The 20,104-nt window shown below is 41.9% G+C and overlaps 6 protein-coding genes across 6 annotated transcripts; 3 read left to right on the top strand and 3 right to left on the bottom strand.

The window, feature by feature from the left end:
* Window positions 1-315: 315 nt before the first annotated feature.
* LOC112623123 (histone H4) lies at window positions 316-699 on the bottom strand. Its single transcript, XM_025383327.1, has one exon. It carries the CDS (start codon window positions 670-672, stop codon window positions 361-363), a length of 312 nt encoding a protein of 103 aa, XP_025239112.1. The 5' UTR covers window positions 673-699; the 3' UTR covers window positions 316-360.
* A 7,634-nt stretch (window positions 700-8,333) lies between these two features.
* Window positions 8,334-8,889, bottom strand: LOC112623117 (histone H2B type 1-M). The gene has a single exon (XM_025383321.1). It carries the CDS (start codon window positions 8,887-8,889, stop codon window positions 8,509-8,511), a length of 381 nt encoding a protein of 126 aa, XP_025239106.1. The 3' UTR covers window positions 8,334-8,508.
* A 218-nt stretch (window positions 8,890-9,107) lies between these two features.
* LOC112623109 (histone H2A type 1) lies at window positions 9,108-9,735 on the top strand. Its single transcript, XM_025383311.1, has one exon. It carries the CDS (start codon window positions 9,188-9,190, stop codon window positions 9,578-9,580), a length of 393 nt encoding a protein of 130 aa, XP_025239096.1. The 5' UTR covers window positions 9,108-9,187; the 3' UTR covers window positions 9,581-9,735.
* A 518-nt stretch (window positions 9,736-10,253) lies between these two features.
* Window positions 10,254-12,250, top strand: LOC112623108 (histone H3.1). Its single transcript, XM_025383310.1, has one exon. It carries the CDS (start codon window positions 11,038-11,040, stop codon window positions 11,446-11,448), a length of 411 nt encoding a protein of 136 aa, XP_025239095.1. The 5' UTR covers window positions 10,254-11,037; the 3' UTR covers window positions 11,449-12,250.
* Window positions 12,251-15,262: 3,012 nt separating this feature from the next.
* Window positions 15,263-15,986, bottom strand: LOC112623113 (histone H2A type 1-J). The gene has a single exon (XM_025383316.1). It carries the CDS (start codon window positions 15,654-15,656, stop codon window positions 15,270-15,272), a length of 387 nt encoding a protein of 128 aa, XP_025239101.1. The 5' UTR covers window positions 15,657-15,986; the 3' UTR covers window positions 15,263-15,269.
* Window positions 15,899-16,448, top strand: LOC112623118 (histone H2B type 1-F/J/L). The gene has a single exon (XM_025383322.1). The coding sequence runs from the start codon at window positions 15,957-15,959 to the stop codon at window positions 16,335-16,337; it is 381 nt and encodes a 126-aa protein (XP_025239107.1). The 5' UTR covers window positions 15,899-15,956; the 3' UTR covers window positions 16,338-16,448.
* Window positions 16,449-20,104: the final 3,656 nt, after the last annotated feature.

Below are 20,104 nucleotides of genomic sequence, written 5' to 3'. Positions count from 1 at the left end.
AAAAAAAAAAAAAAAAAAAAACTTGTGCATTTAGGGGTTTTTCAAAAACGATTTCCGATGACCATTGTCAAGCTCGCTACAGGGACTACAAGAGTTACTGGTACTGGACATTCCCCATTACGTAAACAAGCTTATGAATTTTGAGCAAATTTAGACTGCATTACAACTCGTAATTAGTTCTACCAACGGTGACCGCGAGTGAATGACCACGTGTGACGCTGTCTTCAGAAAACTGCTCGCCCCAAAACTGACTTAGAAGCAAGCAAAATTCCAGCCCTACCAAATCCAGTGTTACCACTCCTCAGCTGAGAAAGTGGGGGGCCCTGAAAAGGGCCTTTTATTGATAGAAAATGACGACGCTCAGCCACCGAAACCGTAGAGGGTGCGACCCTGGCGCTTCAGCGCGTAAACCACATCCATGGCGGTGACCGTCTTGCGCTTGGCGTGCTCCGTGTAGGTCACAGCGTCCCGGATCACGTTCTCCAGGAAGACTTTCAGCACCCCACGAGTCTCCTCGTAGATGAGGCCAGAGATGCGCTTCACGCCGCCGCGGCGAGCAAGGCGCCGGATGGCCGGCTTGGTGATGCCCTGGATGTTGTCACGCAGCACCTTGCGGTGGCGCTTAGCGCCGCCTTTGCCAAGACCCTTCCCGCCCTTGCCGCGGCCAGACATGATGAGCAAGACGAGTCGTACACAACGCCTTGTGAGGACTCTGGCCTGAGGCAGCGCCTTTATAAGACAGTTGGCGGACCGAACTGAGAACCTGAAAGAAGTCGGCGGGAAGTCCCGCCCCAGTGGGGGAGGGGAAATCGAAAGGGCCAAACCGAAATAGGGAAAAAAGGCGAGCTTCTTGTTTCCGTGTTCTGAATTTTGTAATGTGCAAACTATTTTGTTACCACGTTATAAGGCTTTAAAAAATTGCTTTTGAACGCAGAAGATATACATCAACACTGTGGGCAATACAAAAAAGTGACCGGGCTCGGTGGCTCACGTCTGTGATCCCACCATTTTAGGAGGCCAAGGTGGGAGTGTACCTGGACGTCAGGAGTTTGAGATCAGCGTGAGCAAAATAGTGAGACCCCCATCTCTACCAAGAAAACAATTAAATTAAATTAAAACATTAGCCCAGCGTGGTAGCACTTACACTTTAGGAGACCCTCTTTTTTTATATATTCATATTTAAAAAAAAAAAAAAAAAACTAGTACAGTAACAACAGCCTGTTATCCCCATTTTCCCATCACACAAAGAGCTCTACTGCTAGCTAATAAGATATTTTGGTGAGCAGATAAATGCACATTTTTTTCCTACAATATGTATGCAGTATATGGCATTTTACAACTTCGCGCTGTTATTTTAATCAATTTCCCTTATCTAAAGAGTTTACAAAAAGTGATTTTAATGTCTGCTTATTATTTCTCCTCCTGAATTCTCCCTACTAAAGTGTTAACCAATTCCCTAGGAATTTATTAATCAACAAGATTTTTTAAATAATTCATCTTCTCCCTGCTGATTAAGTACCACCTTTAACATTATACATACTCGGAACTATTACCAAAATTCTATTCTGTCTATAATTTAATCAAGATGGTTTGCAAAAGGGAATCTTTGTTCACAGTTAAAAGTTTAGAAAATTCACATTAGGAAAATTTTTAAAAGCAGTAATTTATATCTCCTTAATATTCCATCATAGGAATTTTCTAGGTCCACTTTAACAATATTTCTAGTATTTAGCAAAATGGGCTTTCTAATTTTCTTTTTCCTATTTTAAAGGAGAACTGTACAAAATTTACTTCCTGAGGAAAATGTAGAATTGCAGTGTTTTGTCACAAAGAATGCAGATTTTAAGGTATTTTGATGACTGTTACTACATTTTCCTCAAAAGTTTTATTCCATTCACTTTTGCCAGCAGTAACTGTTCTTGTGTATGTTTACCATCATTGAGTATTATGGTTTTTAAATTCTGTGTTACATTCAGAATTTACTTTTGGTTTTGTTGATTGAGTCTTGAGTTAATGAACTAGTTACTCAGCAAGATTTATTGATTTGTTTATAAGTAATAAATTGTCATCTTTAATATAAGCTTGTTTAGGCTGGGCATGGAGGCTCATGCCTGTAATCCCAGCACTTAGAGAGGCCAAGGCAGGCAGATCACTTAAGGTCAGGACTTCGAGACCAACCTGGCCAACATGGTGAAACCCTGTCTTTACTAAAAATATAAAAATTAACAGGGCATGGTGTCACACGTCTGTAATATCAGCTACTCAGGAGGCTGAGGCAGGAGAATCTCTTGAACCTGGGAGGCAGCGGTTACAGTAAGCTGAAATTACACCACAGCACTCCAGGCTGGACAACCAAGCGAGATTCCATCTCAAAAAAAAAAAAAAAAAAAGGAAAAGAAAACAAAAGAAAAAAGAAACCTATAAACTTTATTTTTTCCTGTAAAAACTGGCCACAAAGAAATTATTTAACTTACCTTGTTTGACTGTAAGTCGTAAGACCACCATTCCATGTACAAAAGAAATACTGCACAGACAGCCCAAGAATCTAGACAGGCCTGGCTGGATTTCCCCACTCAGTCTCTTAGCATTAGATCATACTCCTTATGTCCAATCATATTTCTACATAGCTATCCATACTTTGTTGAACCTAAGCATAAAAATGGACAATTTCCCCTGTATTTTTAGGTCTTCATTCTGAAGGTTCCTGTGTACATGTTAAATAAATGTGTATGCCTTTTCTTCTATTAATCTGCCTCTTGACAGGATTTTCAGTGAAGCTTCAGAGTACAAAGGGAAAGCTTTCCCTGGGCCTCAAAAAGTTCAATCATACGGTCAAGGATTCAATCAATCCTGCCTACATAATGAAACCCTCATAAAAGCTCTGAATACCAAGGTCAGTAAGTTTATTGGTCTGTGAACACATAGATATCCTAGGGAGGTGACTGCTGCTTCCACATAGAGATGGCACAGAAGCTTTGCTTTCAGGACCCTTCCAAGACTTGCCCTATGTGTCTCTTCATCTGACTGGTCCTGATTTGTATTCTTTACGATAAAACTATAATCATAAGGATAGCACTTTTTATATTCTATGAGTCATTCTAGCAAATTATTCAACATGAAGGGGTAGTGGGAATCCCTGGATTTGAAGCCAGTTGCTCAGAAGAGCAAGTGGCCTGGGAACCCCACTTGCAGCTGGTATCTGAAGTTGGGATAGTCTTGTTGGGAAATGTGCCCTTTAACTGGTGAGGTCCAGCTAACTCCAAATAATTAGTGCCTGAATTGAACTGTAGTAAATCAGTTGGTGTCCAAATAATTAGAAAGCAATTCATGTACGTAGTTAAAAATTTAGGAAATTCAGATTAGGGAAACTGAAAAATATCTATAAATCACAGTCCAAAGATTATCCTATTAACTTTATGATATCTATCTATTGAAATAGTCATCTTTTCATATATTTAATATTTTTTACATGCATGGATATACTGTGAAATTCTTTTAACTCTAAAGAAACTGTAATCCTGACATAATTTAAAATGTAATTTCTTTGTTTTTCAGTGTTTTCATGTAGATATTTACTTTGGAGAATAGTGAGGAACTCAGCCTCTGCAATGGAACAAACCTAGACTTAAATTGTGACTTTGTTGCAGACACTTTTGCTGTTTATGTCTTAATTTCCTCATCTTTATAATGAGAGTAAAGACAATAAGAGTTACTCCACAGGAAGCTGTAGGAAATAATGGAGATAATTGAACAAAATGGCTAGACTAGCTTAGTAAGATCTCACTAGTCATACATATATAAGTTATATTTATTATTTATTGATTAATATTTTACTGATATTCAATTACTTAACTTTTTGTATAGATTTAAATTCACATTTATGCTATTTGCACTAGTCCAAATAAAGTACTTAACAATTCTTATGTCATTTACATTTCTAATATATTTGAATAAATGGTTAGAGTTTTATGTTTTGATATAACTTCTAAAACAGCTATTAGAAGATATTAATAGCTAAAATAAAAATAAAATATCATCAAATGAAGACTTTTTTTTTTTTTTTGAGACGGAGTCTCACTCTGTTGCCCAGGCTGGAGTGCAATGGCCGGATCTCAGCTCACTGCAACCTCTGCCTCCCTGGTGCAAGCGATTCTCCTGCCTCAACCTCCTAAGTAGCTGGGATTACAGGTGCGTACCACCAGGCCCAGCTAATTTTTTTTGTATTTTTAGTAGAGATAAGGTTTCACCATGTTGGTCAGGCTGGTCTCAAACTCCTGACCTCGTGATCCACCCACCTCAGCTTCCCAAAGTGCTGGGATTACAGGCATGAGCCACCGTGCCTGGCTGAAGACTCTTTTTGAGGCGTGTTCTTCATTTCCCACTTCGAACATTATCACAATAACAATAAAGAGAATATGTTTATACATACAGTTAAAATCAAGACATACATTCATATCATAAATCTGATTTAAGATATGAAAGAAAAACATTGGAAAACCAAGAAGATAACTAAGAGAGTAGAAAGTTTGTCAAAGTATGTCATTAATTTTGTCAGGAAGACCTGGTTTTCCTGGAAGCCTCATGTGGGAGGAAAAAATTATTTTCTCTCTACACTTCTGAGTTCTCAGCTACAGCTCTTGTGACAAAAGACACATTAAGAAGAAAAAAAAAACAAGTTTATTAACATGTGTACAGCACATGTCACAAGTGGGAGTACCTAGAAATGAGTAATTAAAAATGTGACTTAAAACTCCAGTTTATATACAGCATCTTTAATAAGATCAATAAGTTTTTAGAGAAATTAAAAGACAAAGGAAAAGGATTTTGAGTCTGTAGGAGTAACAAATTGTGGGAAGGCAAATGTATAGTAAACTAATGATAGATAAAGGCTGGTTAGTAAAGTTGTTATGCAGATTGCTCTGGTGCCCTCTCTAGGCTGATGAGTTGTCTCTGGTGATTATTTTTTGTCCTCTCTGGTAGAGAGAGGAGGAGCGACACTTCTGCACATTTATGTCCTGCTTTTAGGCAAATAGGGAGAGGGCAGAGTTTTCTTGTATCTGCTTCTTCTCAGTGGCCCTCAACTCAAATAATCTTTATGTCAGTGTGGTATATTTTGGGGTGGTGTGTCATGCCACCCTTCACTCAGAAAAAGCTAATCTCTACCAAAAAAGAGAATCCAGGCCGGGCGCAGTGGCTCACACCTGTAATCCCAGTACTTTGGGAGGCCGAGGCGGGCAGATCACGAGGTTGGGAGATTGAGACCATCCTAGCTAACACGATGAAACCTCGTCTCTGCTAGAAATGCAAAAAAATTAGCGGGGCATGGTGGCGGGAGCCTGTAGTCCCAGCTACTCTTGAGGCTGAGGCAGAATGGCGTGAACCCGGGAGGCAGAGCTTGCAGCAGTGAGCTGAGATCACGCCACTGCACTCCAGTGTGGGCGACAGAGCGAGACTCTGTCTCAAAAAAAAAAAAAAAAAAAATGGGGCAAGGCATAGTGGCTCACATCTGTAATCCCAACATTTTGGAAGTCCAAGGAAAGAGGATCACTTGAGCACAGAAGTTTGAAAACAGCCGCAGCAACATGGTGAAACACTGTCTCCACCAAAAAAGATACAAACATTAGCTGGGCGTGGTGGCCTGTGCCTGTAGTCCCAGCAACCCAGGAGGCTGAGTTGGGAGGACTGATTGGGCTTGGGGAAGCCAAGGTGCAGTGAGCGGTGATTGTGCCACTGCACTCCAGCCTGGGCAACAGAGTGAGACCTTGTCTCAAAAATAATAATAATAAACAATTTTGCCAAGATTTCTGGAAAGTATTTTCCTACTCTTTTTCTTTTCTTTTCTTTTAGGTGTAGTCTTGCTCTGTCGCCAGGCTGGAGTGCAGTGGTGTGATACCAGCTCACTGCAGCCTCTGCCTCCTGGATTCAAGCAATTCTTCTGCCTCAGCCTCCCACGAAACTGGGATTACAGGAGCATGCCACCACACTCTACTAATCGTTGTATTTCTGTAGAGATGAGGTTTCACCATATTAGCCCGGCTGAACTCAAACTTCTGACCTCAAGTAATCCACCTGCCTCAACCTTCCAAATTTCTGGGATTTACAGGCATGAGCCACCACACTCAGCCTAATTTTTTAAAAAAATCTTTTGAGCTTTTTTTCTAACATGATACTCATGTATCAAGAATAGATGCTTCATCTAATGAGATTGTATTGTTGGGGCTCAGAAACCGATTCCCCAAAATATGGAGTTTTGACATACTAAACTGAAGAAAAATCCTGAAGGTCTTTCTGAACTTCCTCCTATTCCTGTCTCTCATTTCTCTATCTGAAATCACAAAATGAAGTTGTTCTCTGAAATTCCCTTAGCTCTCTAAAGTATAGACCTGCTAAAGAAGAAAGCAATTACCTCTGGTCCCTTCTCTGAGTCTTCCTTAACTGAAAACTCATATTGCAAGAAGACTGAAGTCTGTCAACACACTGAGACAAACCTTTGTCACAAACCGTTGTCTGGTCTGTGGGCCAAACAGACTTTGTCTTAGGCTGTTATATGTTATTCAAGTCTATTGAATTCCCCTAAAAATCACTTAATACCCTCTAAAATAATCCACAGTTACCCATCTCCCTCCCTTTTCCCTAAGAAAAAGGGTATGTAATCATCTCTATTCTATTGCTTGGGGCATGGGGGGGAGGGGGAGGCAGTAATCACTGATTCTCCCCTATGCACATTAATAAATGTGTATGCTTTTTCTCCTATTAATCTGCCTTTTGTATGTTGATTTTTCACCAAACCTTCAGAGGACAAAGGGGACATTTTCCTTTGGATTCTACAGTTTCAATAGACAACCAAAAGTAAAAGTTAGGAATTATGTAAATATGCTTCACTCTTTGAACATATTATTCTTACTTATTCCATTAACATTTATATGTCTTTGCTAACATTATGATAATTTATTGAATAGAATCCCAAATTGGAAATTCCTAGCATAAATCACACGTGTTAGAAAATATTTTTCAGGTTGGGTTTTTTTTTTTTTTTTTTTTTTTTTTTTTGAGACGGAGTCTCGCTGTGTCGCCCAGGCTGGAGTGCAGTGGCCGGATCTCAGCTCACCGCAAGCTCCGCCTCCCGGGTTCACACCATTCTCCGGCCTCAGCCTCCCGAGTAGCTGGGACTACAGGCGCCCGCCACCTCGCCCAGCTAGTTTTTTGTATTTCTTAATAGAGACGGGGTTTCACCGTGTTAGCCAGGATGGTCTCGATCTCCTGACCTCGTGATCCGCCCGTCTCGGCCTCCCAAAGTGCTGGGATTACAGGCTTGAGCCACCGCGCCCGGCCAAGGTTGGGTTTCTTTAAAGAAGTGTGAGGATTCAAAGGCTCTGGAAAAGCAATCTCAGTGCAGATGCCTTTTTAGAGGTATGAGTTTTCTCACAATTTTAAAAATTGATTTAAGCATAACTAGAATATTTCTGGCAATTTAACACATGTACAGAACACTCACTAAGTATTCACAGTAATATTAAGAGCAATTATTTTTTCCAGTTCATTTTCTTTGATTTACCTGATTGATTGATTGATTGATTGATTTTGAGATAGAGGCTTGCTGTGTTGCCCAGGCTACAGTGCAGTGGCACAATCACGGCTAGGCTCACTGCAACCCGTCTGCGGGTTCAAGCGATTCTCCTGCCTCAGCCTCCTGAGAAGCTGGTATTACAGGCACGTGCCACCATGCCCGGCTAATTTTTGTATTTTTGGTACAGACGGGGTTTCTCCATGTTGGCCAGGCTGGTCTCAAACTCCTGATCTCAAGTGGTCCGCCCGCCTCGGACTCCCAAAGTGCTGGGATTACAGGCGTAAGCCACCGCGCCTGGTCTAACCCTCCACATATTGATTTATGACTTTACCTATAACTTCTGCTTCCCTAAAATGTATAAAACAGTTGCATTCTGACTGCCTCAGAACCACTTTCTCATGGTCTTGGGGGGTTGTCTTCCCTAAGCCACGGTCACTCATACTTGCTAATAATCCTCTAAAATATTTTGGGCTGGGCGCGGAGGCTGACACCTGTGATCCCAACACCTTGGGAGGAGGCAAGTGTATATCATCTAAGGTCAGGAGTTCGAGACCTGTCTGACCAACATGGCGAAACTCCCTATCTACTAAAAATACAAAAATTAGCAAGGCATGGTGCCACACGCCTGTGGTCCCAGCAACTCGGGAGCCTGAGGCAGAAGAATCGCTTGAACCCGGAAGGTGAAGATTTCAGTGAACCGAAATCGTGCCATTGCACTCCAGGCTGGGCAACAGAGTGAGACTCCACCTCAAAAAAAACAAAACAAAACAAAACAAAAAAACACATGTATGTGTACATTTATATGTACGAAGCGAGTCCTAAAGGGTACCTAAGGGGAGACAAGCTAACAGCGAACTGGCTCTTTCTTGAGAAACGTGGACGGCTCTGAAAAGAGCCTTTAGAGTGTGGGTCAGAGCGGACCTGTAACTGCAGCGAGGGGCTCACTTGGAGCTGGTATACTTGGTGACGGCCTTGGTGCCCTCGGACACGGCATGCTTGGCCAACTCCCCGGGCAGCAGTAGGCGCACGGCCGTCTGAATCTCCCTCGAAGTGATGGTCGAGCGCTTGTTATAATGCGCCAGGCGTGACGCTTCTCCGGCGATACGCTCGAAGATGTCGTTGACAAAGGAGTTCATAATCCCCATAGCCTTGGAGGAAATGCCGGTGTCGGGGTGGACTTGCTTCAGCACTTTGTACACGTACACGGAGTAGCTTTCCTTGCGGCTGCGTTTCCGCTTCTTTCCATCCTTCTTCTGAGCCTTGTTAATGGTCTTCTTGGAGCCCTTTTTAGGGGCTGGAGCAGATTTTAGTGGTTCAGGCATGGTGAAAAACGGAAGACAACAATCCTAGGGCTGTTTCGTCCTCTTTATTTAAACGCTATTATGCAAATTAGGAGTAGAATAGGTCACTGCTTATTGGTGGTTATCCTTGGATGACGTCAGATGCCAGTTTTGCCCAATCAAAATAGGTATCCTGCATAATTGAGTCCTATTGGTCTAAATAAAAATAAAACGTTAGCCAATCGAACAGCTTCCTTTTCGCGCCCAGTAGAGGCTATAAAAACTGCGTTTTTCTACTTTCGTCTGTCCTTTTTAACTGTATAGATACAGGTCTTTTGCCATGTCTGGGCGTGGTAAGCAGGGAGGCAAAGCTCGCGCCAAGGCCAAGACCCGCTCTTCTCGGGCCGGGCTTCAGTTTCCCGTGGGCCGAGTGCACCGCCTGCTCCGCAAGGGCAACTATGCCGAGCGGGTCGGGGCTGGGGCACCGGTGTACCTGGCTGCGGTGCTGGAGTACCTGACCGCCGAGATCCTGGAGCTGGCTGGCAACGCGGCCCGCGACAACAAGAAGACTCGCATCATCCCGCGTCACCTCCAGCTGGCCATCCGCAACGACGAGGAGCTCAACAAACTGCTGGGCAAAGTCACCATCGCACAGGGTGGTGTTCTGCCCAACATTCAGGCCGTGCTGCTGCCAAAGAAGACCGAGAGCCACCACAAGGCGAAGGGCAAGTAGAACGCTGGATTAGTTTGCAGCAACTCAATCCCAACGGAACCAAAGGCTCTTTTCAGAGCCACCTACAATTTTGTGGAAGAACTGAGCACTACTTTTAATATGATTTCTCGTCTTCGCCTACTAGTAAATCACTCCAAAGGTTAACGTACATCAGTCTTCGGTGACTTGGTTAGGTAGTGGCAATCTCATTAGCTTTTTAAAAAGCCTGGATAACGTTAAAAGTATTAAACCGCCTTCATCTTAAGCTTAACACAAGAAGATTTGGTTTTTCTTAATTTGGCATTATCCAAGTATATTCTATATGGTTCACTGTCGGGTTTTACTGACACTCCACCATTTTTAGATTGTTGGAAGCAAACATGACTGCTTTGGGGCCAAATGCATTCTTGGTCTTGGTAAATGACAAGTCGAGCATTCGACGTTTAGTCTAAATCTAGATCAACGGCTTGGATTCTTTATTTCTGAGAAAGATCTCTCGAATCAGAATAATTAGATTGCACTTGAACATTAATGATTGAGTTGAGAGAATAATTTCTAATTAGATTAATTAGAACAGTTAATTATGGTGCCAGGTAGTTGTCTTTGAAGCATTTTCTGAAAATTCATTGAAATTAAAATTTCTCGAGCTTTCTCACCCCCAGCCACACAAATTGATTTAGTATAGAGATGACTTGATGTTTTTAATCTGATTTAATAAATCAGATCTGGATGTACAAATGGAATAGCTACTTAAGAGAAAATGAATTACGTTTCTAGAGTATTGGAAAAATAAGTTAAGCTGTAATGGAATTACTTTAATCTGAACGCGAAAAGCTCACATAAGGTTGTTTCTTTGACATTTTTAGGCCTTGAACTTCTCACATGCGAATCAGCTTTTCTTGGTTAAAAAAATACAAAAGTTTTTAAAATTTAAGTGATCAAAAAATAGACAATTGAGGGGAGAGGTGTATATGGCTGTCTTGTCCAGTATTGTAGCCACTAGTCAATTGTAGAGTGATCACTGGAAATTCCATAGCATGAATTTTATATAAAATACACATTGCATTTGGAAAAGTTAGTGACAAAAAGTGTAAAATACCTAACAATTTTAATTTTGATAACATACTGAAATATGTTGGCTATATTTGATTAAGCAAAATACTAAAAGTTAATCTTTTCTTGCTTTGTTCTAATGTTGCTCCTAAATGTAAATTACTTATATTGCTCTCATTTATTTCCACTGGAAATCACTGGTATAGTGAACAACTGTAAAGCGAAAATAGAAAATAAAATATGGAGGCCATGAACTGCTAAGACTGTCAGAGGAATTGGTGGACAACAAAAATTTGAGTCCTTGGCCAATCCGGTTACTGTTGGGTAGGCCTTCAGCATACTTTTTGTCCAATCAGCTTTAGACTCTCACTATAAATAAGCGGCTAGCTTTCTCTTTGTCCTTAACTGAATCTAGTTCTGAAAGAATGGCGCGTACGAAGCAGACTGCTCGCAAGTCCACCGGCGGCAAGGCTCCGCGCAAGCAGCTGGCTACGAAGGCGGCTCGGAAGAGCGCTCCGGCCACCGGCGGCGTCAAGAAGCCCCATCGCTACCGGCCTGGTACAGTGGCTCTCCGCGAGATCCGCCGCTACCAGAAGTCCACCGAGCTGCTGATCAGAAAGTTGCCTTTTCAGCGTCTGGTGCGAGAGATCGCGCAGGACTTTAAGACCGACCTGCGCTTTCAGAGCTCGGCGGTGATGGCGCTGCAAGAGGCATGCGAGGCCTACCTGGTGGGGCTCTTTGAGGACACCAACCTGTGCGCCATCCACGCCAAGAGGGTGACTATCATGCCCAAGGATATCCAGCTCGCACGTCGTATCCGCGGCGAGAGGGCTTGAGTTTCAAGGACTCAGATTACATACCCAAAGGCTCTTTTCAGAGCCACCCACTTGGCGCGCTGAAAAGATCTGTTTCTCTGAGGAATTCTTCCTGGTACTTGTTTAGCCTATAGCAGATAGGGTCCATTTCCAGACGTTATACAATCTGTTTTGTAAGGCTCAGCCTATCCCTGTTAAAATGTTAGTTTTGTAAATCTTAACATTTAACAATCTGGGAGCTTTCCGCAAGCACTGGGTGTAGCCAAAAGTTCCTTTGTGTGTTACCCGCCCATCTCCGCAGCCCGGTTTTGACCGTATGGTGGTTCTAATTTTCTGCCAACCTATACTGTAGTGTGTATATTCCTTGCCAACACGCCAAGAATAAAACTAAGGTTGAATTGAAGTTGGAAAAATTCAGGGTAATGTAGCTCATGCTGGCTAAAGTGAAAACATTCCCCTCCCCCGCTCCCCGTTTCCTAAGCAGTGTTTTTGAAATTTTCAAGTCGAATTTTGGGCCTGCTTAAATCTCTTAAATGTAGTTAATGACAGATGGTTTGGGGATTAAAAGTCGTCTGGAGAAAGCCCGCCAGAGAAAATTCCCTTTGAAGCCCCATATAAAAATATGTGTATGAGAGAAAGTGTTTTATCTGACTTCTGACAGTGGCTAAAACTTTGAACTGTCAGGAGTATCCAAAATTAAGACTGCCTTGTAGGGAATTCTGTGGTAATTTTTTTGAGCACAGGATAAAATACTTGAGTCTTACTTAAATGTTACCTTCTCATTGAGGCTTTGTATGACTAAATAAAATCTGTATAATCCCCACCTAATTTTTTCACCCTAGAATTTGTCACTATATACTGTACAATAGTTTGTTGATGTATTGCCTGTGTGTTCTAAAATACGGGCTCATGAGAGGAGGAACTTTTGTTTACTGGCATATCTCCAGTAATATAGGAGCTTTTGATCAGTATTTGTTGGATAAATGAATGAATGCATGGCTGTATAATAGTAAGGAAAGATAACCACATGGAAAATCTCAAATGAAAGAAATACATCAGCTTGCTAGATGTGCTGAAATCAGCTTCTTGTGGGCCATGAAAGCCCTTACCTCATCCATTCTTGTATTTAGAATGCTAGATTTCTATAACTTTTCTTCTGTGAGCTCTCTAGCATTCTTACAAGTCTTCAAGACTTTCCCTGGCAAGTTGGCTTGTGTATGTGTGTTATCATCTCTGTCTCTCCTTAGCTTAGCTTGTGAAGGATGTAAGTGGAAAGATCATAGTATTTTTACACTGAGTTTTAAAAAGCAGTTTTAACTCTCTTGTTTCAGTTGGCTATTTATGTATCTTCAGTTATTAGAATTGGTTACATTCTTAATACACTTTTTTGGAAATTCAATATCAAGATCACTACTGCAACATTCACAATCTGCTCATCCACATCTTCTTGTATGTGGGTTCATGATTTCATTATTTCCACATATATGGAATTTAGAACGATAAGTAATTTATGATTAATATTTTACAAATTAAAATAATGCTTTAATACTTTTAATTGGAATCAACACCCTAAGCAAAACAAAATAGAGTGTTCCCCTCTCAGAAATTAGCTTTCTTCTGGAAAGGAAGATACACTATTTTGGAGAGAAGCAATGCCTCTGGGACACTTAAGTGGGGCCAACTGCTAAACCGATGGGTATTGTTGAGTGTGTAAGTAGTGAATTCCTTCTTTCTGTGCTGGGAAACTAACAGCTAGTAATAAATCAGGAAGGGCTCACTAATCAATACTCTTGCTGGCTGGGTAGGGCATCCTTTCCTGGAGATATGCAGCCAATATACTCCCAGTTAAATTTCCAGTTATGATTACATGAGGAATTATTTATTCAGGGGACAGTGAGTAGTTCTAGTTATGTGGAAATGAATACTCTATGTCTTTTCAAAACACTCCATGCACTGAATTACAATAGTCTGGTAACCATCCAACTAAGCTCGTTTGTCAGGAGGTCGTGACCAGCCTGACCAACATGGTAAAACCTCGTCTTTACTAAAAATACAAAAAATTTAGCGAGGTGTGGTGGCATGTGCCTGTAGTCCCAGCTACTGGGAGGCTGAGGCAAGAGAATCGCTTGAACTCGGGAGGTGGAGGTTGCTATGAGCCGAGATCGCGCCACTGCAGTCCAGCCTGGGCGACATAGGGAGACTCCATCTCAAAAACGCAAAACAAACAAATAAAAAATAAATTTAAAAAAGGACATAATTCTTGTGTCTGAATTTCCTGAGATGGCAAAACTCATAAGTGGCATAACAATCCTTTTCAAGGCCCAAAATAAAAGGACCTTGACATGCCCATACAGTAATATGGACAACAGGCCGGGTGCGGTGGCTCATGCCTGTAATCCAAGCACTTTGGGAGGCCGAGGTGGGTGGATCGCTTGAGTCCAGGAGTTGAAAACCAGCCTGGGCAATGTGGCGAAACCCCATATCTCCAAAAAATAAAAAAATTAGTCAGGCGTGGTGGTGTGCGCCTGTAGTCCCAGATACTCAGGAGGCTGCGGTGGGAGAATCGCTTGTGCCCAGAAGTCGAAGGTTGCAATGAACCGAGATCGTATCACTGTCCTCCGGCCTGGGTGACAAAGCGAGACCCTGTCTTAAAAAAAAAAAAAAAAGATAACATGAGGAACTGACCTCACTATTCTCAAAATAGCCTTTGGCTTTTCTCAGAAGAGATATTTTTTCTGAGTGTAGGTATTCACCCATTAGTGCTCTTGGAATCAACTTAAGTATTCAGAACCATCCTTACTGTCAGTCATCACCACCTTGGACTACTATGCTTGACCATCTACTTATCGGGCAGTTACTAAGTATTTAACTCACTTACTAATTGTAGCAGTGTTTACAGGATACGTTTGTAACATAACACTCAGGTACGAAAAGGTTAATTACATACAGAATTAAACAAAAATATCAGAGCACATACAATGAAGTTAACTTATTTTTTAACATGTTATTTCAGCAGTACCCTAACATATGTACATGTAATTATTGGGTCACTACAGAATATGTGTATGTTTGAAAGACCCTTAATTGGAAGGTTTCTAAGGCCAATTTTCTTTTTTTATTCCAAACTCTTGTAAGTGCAAAAATTAAAAATAGAAAACAAAATAAAACATGACAAGTGTATACATTGGTAAACATAAAACTTCATGTTTTTGTTTAAACATACCCATCAAGTAGCTCCTTTCCTAGAGGCCAGGAAATAGGGCTGAGAACTCTACCGTTTTCAATCTAGAGACTATGAAACTCTAGAGAAATGTGTCTAGTAGCAATCCATATACTTTTCCTAGTAAGCATATTAAAAACTGAATACTATACTACATTCCTTACAGCCCAGTTTCCCAGAATCATAAATAAAATCCCACCAGTATGTACTATGTAACTCCCAGTAAGATGCTGATTTTTGTCAAAGTTGCGTCCCAGTAAAATGCCTTTAAGATACTACAAACTGGCCTGGCACAGTGGCTCACGCCTGTTAATCCCAGCACTTTGGGAGGCCTAGGCGGGTGGATTACCTGAGGTCATGTGTCTGAGACCAACCTGGCCACCAAGGCAAAACCCCTGAAAATAGGTGTTAGCAAAGGTACCTTGTTAATACCTACATTAAGGACTTAAAAAAAAATCTTAAAATTCTGGCAACGTACACAGAGGTTAAAATTAAAACCGAAACGTCATGAGTGTGTTGTCGAGTGGTGAAGCAGCTGAAAACGGACTCGTGTCATCTTTTTATGATTATTAAAGTGGCTCTGAAAAGAGCCTTTGTTTCTATACGCTTTTCAACTCGATCTTTACTTAGTCTTGTGGTGGCTCTCAGTCTTCTTTGGCAGCAGCACGGCCTGAATGTTGGGCAGAACACCACCCTGTGCGATGGTGACTTTGCCCAGCAGTTTGTTGAGCTCCTCGTCGTTGCGGATGGCCAGCTGGAGGTGACGCGGGATGATGCGAGTCTTCTTGTTGTCGCGGGCCGCGTTGCCAGCCAGCTCCAGGATCTCGGCGGTCAGGTACTCCAGCACCGCAGCCAGGTACACCGGTGCCCCAGCCCCGACCCGCTCGGCATAGTTGCCCTTGCGGAGCAGGCGGTGCACTCGGCCCACGGGAAACTGAAGCCCGGCCCGAGAAGAGCGGGTCTTGGCCTTGGCGCGAGCTTTGCCTCCCTGCTTACCACGCCCAGACATGGCAAAAGGCCTGTATCTATACAGTTAAAAAGGACAGACGAAAGTAGAAAAACGCAGTTTTTATAGCCTCTACTGGGCGCGAAAAGGAAGCTGTTCGATTGGCTAACGTTTTATTTTTATTTAGACCAATAGGACTCAATTATGCAGGATACCTATTTTGATTGGGCAAAACTGGCATCTGACGTCATCCAAGGATAATCACCAATCAGCAGAGACCTTCCCCCTACCTCGGCCACATAAACTATTATATAAAAAGAGGAGACCAAGTTCTCGTTTTCTTCTTACTAGTATTATTTCGTCATGCCCGAGCCGGCCAAGTCTGCTCCCGCCCCGAAGAAGGGCTCCAAGAAAGCGGTGACCAAGGCCCAGAAGAAGGATGGCAAGAAACGCAAGCGCAGCCGCAAGGAGAGCTATTCCGTGTACGTGTACAAGGTGCTGAAGCAGGTCCACCCCGACACCGGCATCTCTTCTAAGGCCATGGGGATCATGAACTCCTTCGTCAACGACATCTTCGAGCGCATCGCGAGCGAGGCTTCCCGCCTGGCGCATTACAACAAGCGCTCTACTATCACCTCTAGGGAGATTCAGACGGCCGTGCGCCTGCTGCTTCCGGGGGAGCTAGCCAAGCACGCGGTGTCGGAGGGCACCAAGGCCGTCACCAAGTACACCAGCTCCAAGTAAATTTTCAAGCTCTTTGTCAAACCCAAAGGCTCTTTTCAGAGCCACTCACTATTATCTAAAGAAGAGCTGATTCGCTCTTCCGAACGCTGGGGGCGAGGGATCATAAATCATTTTGTTGGTCTATCTGCTAAATTAATTAAGCTTTTTGAAAGCCTTTTCAAGTGAAATATACATGAGGTACGTGCATATAGCTGCCAACACCATAGAGGGTCCGACCTTGGCCCTTGAGGGCATAAACTAGGTCCTTAGCAGTGTCTTGCGTTTTGCTTGCTCCGTGTAAGTCAAGCGCACCCGAGATCACGTTATCCGGAAATGCCTTGAGTATCCACGGGTTTCTAAAAAGATGAGACCAGTGAAGCGTTTGACACCGCCCGGCCAGGGGGTGGGTTTGGGATACCTGGATGTTGGCGCAGCAACTGCGGTGGCGCCCCCTTTACCCAATCCCTTCCCACAGTTGCGCAACCAGACATGATTTTAAGGCCCGACAAAAGACCCAAGGTAAAAGCCAAAAACAACACTAGGGAAACAAGGCTGGCCTTTTTAATCATTCAGACTAAATTGGAAACTACAGGGCTGGGTGCGGTAGGCTTATGCCTGTAGACCAAGCACTTTGGGAGGTGGAGGCGTGCTGATCGCTTGAGCCCAGGAGTTCGCAACCGGCCTCGGCAACATAGCAAAACCCTGGCTCTGCAAAAAGTACAAAAATTAGCCAGGAGCGGTGGCGCGCCCCTGATGTCCCAACTACTTAGGGGGCTAATGTGGGAGGATGGCTTGAGCCTGGTAGTTGGAGGTTGCAGTGAGCTGAGATCCGCACCACTGCACTCTAGCCTGGGCAATAAAGCCAGGTCTTGTCTCAAAAAAATAAATAAATAAATAAAAAGTGATCAGCGAAAGTTAACACCTTGCCTTCTCCTAATTGTCAATACCTGCTAGCAAAAGATGCCAAAGTAGATTTTTTAAAGTTTTTCTTGCTGTCACCCAAACTCAACTGTTTTTCGTATACTATTTACCATCAAATTTACTAACATTTTTTAAGCATCTGCTATTCACCATGGGCCAGTCATGGTATTCTGCTATAGGTATGGGAAATCCTGAATAAGTCTCCCAGACCTTAATTCTCAATCATTGCTGGTGGCCCCACAAATTGGTAGTGCTTTCATAAAGGAAAATTTGGTAATACCTGTCAAAATTTTTAAAATGAATCTATCTTTGCATCAGAAATTTCACCCCTAGGAATTTACTATTTTTGAAAATATGCAAAATAACATATACAGGGGTTTTCAGCAGTACTGTTTGTAGTATAAGACTAGAAGCAATTTGACTGATTAGCAATAAATTACAGTACATCATTCTATCTAGTAAAAAATAAGAAGGCTCTTTTTGTAATTATTTACTGCTTATTATGTGCCAGATAATGTCCTAAAAAGCTCTCTACATACATTAAATCATTTAGCTTTCATAACAACTTTATGATAAATTACTATTTTTATACCTGTTTTACAGATCATAAAATGGGGGTTCAGAAGCTTGACTAAATTGCCTAAAGTGTGAAATTGTACAATGGGAAAGTTGTCAATCAAAATGAAATCACTAATGTTAAGAAAATCCTGACACATAGAACCAAGAAAGGCTGTAAAAAGGTTCTCATGCTTGTATGCCTAATAACAAAAACTATCACAAAAGACGGTAAGAGCCACAACCATAAACACAGGCCATGAAAACCTTACACAAAAAAATACTTCTACAAGACCATTTGCCCAACAACTGCCTTCCCAACTTTAAACTGGCATCGCCCTTGTTATTGTAACCCTCCTCGTTTTTTTCTTTAAAAACCTTTGTCTTCCTTTACGTCCCTGAATACACATATACTTTATAGCATATGGATTCCCATTACAATGCTTTATTCCCAAATAAATATATTTTTCTTTAGAGAGCCTCTATGTTTGTTACTTAGGTTGGTAACAGGTGATAAGTAGTGAAAACATGATTCAAAACCAGAGTCTGGTTTCAGAATCCCTATTTATAACTGTAGCAGGACCAGCCACAGACAAAACCTCTCAGACACTGAGTTGTAGAAGGAAGGGCTTTATTCAGCTGGGAGCATCAGGAAGCTACTGCCTTAAAATCTGAGCTCCCTGAGTGCACAATTTCTGTCCCTTTTAAGGGCTCACAACACTAAAGATTTCATATGAAAGGGTCATGATTGATTGAGCAATCTAGGGGATACGTGACAAGGGTTTCATGCACTGATAGTTAGAGAGAGAAACAGAACAGGGCAAGGAGTTTCACAATGTTCTTCTATACAATGTCTAGAATCTATGAATAACATCGGTTTGTAAGTTATGAGTTGATTTTTAACTATTAGGTTTAGGCCAGACAGACCCAGGCCCTGTTTTAGGCCTGGCGCCGGGCTGCCTTTCTTTGGTTTCACTTCCTTGTTTTTTTCTTAAATCAGGTACTGAGTGTGAAACAATATAAAACAATATAAGAAGGTCTTTCTCTTTTCTCATAACCAGTGTATACTATACGGCTTCTCCAGGTACTAATAATGGGATGATCTCCAAAATTTGCTGTAAAATGCAAAAAAAAAAGCAAGATACAGGATAATGTGCAGTAGAATTTTGTGTGTGTTTGTGTGTGTGTATAAATGTAAAATATTTTTGGAAGGATACTGGATAAATTGCTAACAGTGGTGGCCTCTGAGGAAAGAGAAAGTTGGATGTCCTAGAGACAGGGATGGATGGATGATCTTTTCATTGTAACCTTTTTATGGTCTTTGAATTTTGAATCCTATGTATGTATTGTCCACCCATAAAAAAAAATAGTGTAAAGAATCACTTCATTTGATTATCAGTAAAACACACATTATAAGATGATAAATGCTACAGTAAAGATATGAATAAAAAGCCTCAGGAGCACAGAATAAATAATATTACGGGTGGGAGTGGGAAGAGTGCCAAATAGCATTCTAGGCAATAAGAAAATGGGTGTCACCTTCAAAATAGCAGAAATATTGCGGTGTGGCTAAAGTCAGGGGTAGGCAGAAGGGAGTACCCATGGGCCTGGGCAAGTAGTCTGTGACTATGCTACACCAGTGGCCTCCTGTATCATGGCAGGCTTCTCAAAATGAGGACTTCAAGATAAAACAACTAGATATAACCTGATAAGGACTTACTAAGTGAGATTCTGAAATACTATACACACAATTCCAGATGCCAATTTAACACTATTTATATAAATGTTGTTTAAATGAGCAGACTCTAAAGTTATTTGCTAATCCAGCAGTCATAGTTTTCTTTGTTGGTCAGACCATGTGGGACAAAAAGCAAAAGAAATTACTATTAGTACCTTTTAGACTCTTACAAGTATTTATCACCAGTTAAAAAGAGAAATGTCAAATAGAGCATCGTTTTTTGTGGTTGTTGTGTTTTTGTTCTGTTTTTTTGAGACAGAGTCTCACTCTTGTTGTCTAGGCTGGAGTGCAATGGAGTGATCTGGGCTCACTGCAAGCTCCGCCTCCTGGGTTCAAGCAATTCTCCTGCCTCAGCCTCCTGAGTAGCTGGGATTACAGGCAGGCGCCACCGTGCCCAGTTAATTTTTGTACTTTTAGTAGAGACAGGGTTTCGTCATGTTGGCCAGGCTGGTCTTGAACTCCTGACCTCAGGTGATCTGCCTGCCTCAGCCTCCCAAAGCGCTGGGATTACAGGTGTAAGCCACTGTGCCCAGCCCAAATAGAGCATTGTTACCATCACAACATATAACTAAAT

This window comes from Theropithecus gelada, chromosome 4 (genome assembly GCF_003255815.1).
Source record: "Theropithecus gelada isolate Dixy chromosome 4, Tgel_1.0, whole genome shotgun sequence".
Classification (NCBI taxonomy): domain Eukaryota; kingdom Metazoa; phylum Chordata; class Mammalia; order Primates; family Cercopithecidae; genus Theropithecus; species Theropithecus gelada.
This window is presented reverse-complemented; position numbering and strand designations above follow the sequence as displayed.

Bases quoted from the DNA above. Each gene is read 5' to 3' on its own strand.
- LOC112623123 (XM_025383327.1), bottom strand. From the start codon at position 672: ATGTCTGGCCGCGGCAAGGGCGGGAAGGGTCTTGGCAAAGGCGGCGCT.
- LOC112623117 (XM_025383321.1), bottom strand. From the start codon at position 8,889: ATGCCTGAACCACTAAAATCTGCTCCAGCCCCTAAAAAGGGCTCCAAG.
- LOC112623113 (XM_025383316.1), bottom strand. From the start codon at position 15,656: ATGTCTGGGCGTGGTAAGCAGGGAGGCAAAGCTCGCGCCAAGGCCAAG.
- LOC112623108 (XM_025383310.1), top strand. From the start codon at position 11,038: ATGGCGCGTACGAAGCAGACTGCTCGCAAGTCCACCGGCGGCAAGGCT.
- LOC112623109 (XM_025383311.1), top strand. From the start codon at position 9,188: ATGTCTGGGCGTGGTAAGCAGGGAGGCAAAGCTCGCGCCAAGGCCAAG.
- LOC112623118 (XM_025383322.1), top strand. From the start codon at position 15,957: ATGCCCGAGCCGGCCAAGTCTGCTCCCGCCCCGAAGAAGGGCTCCAAG.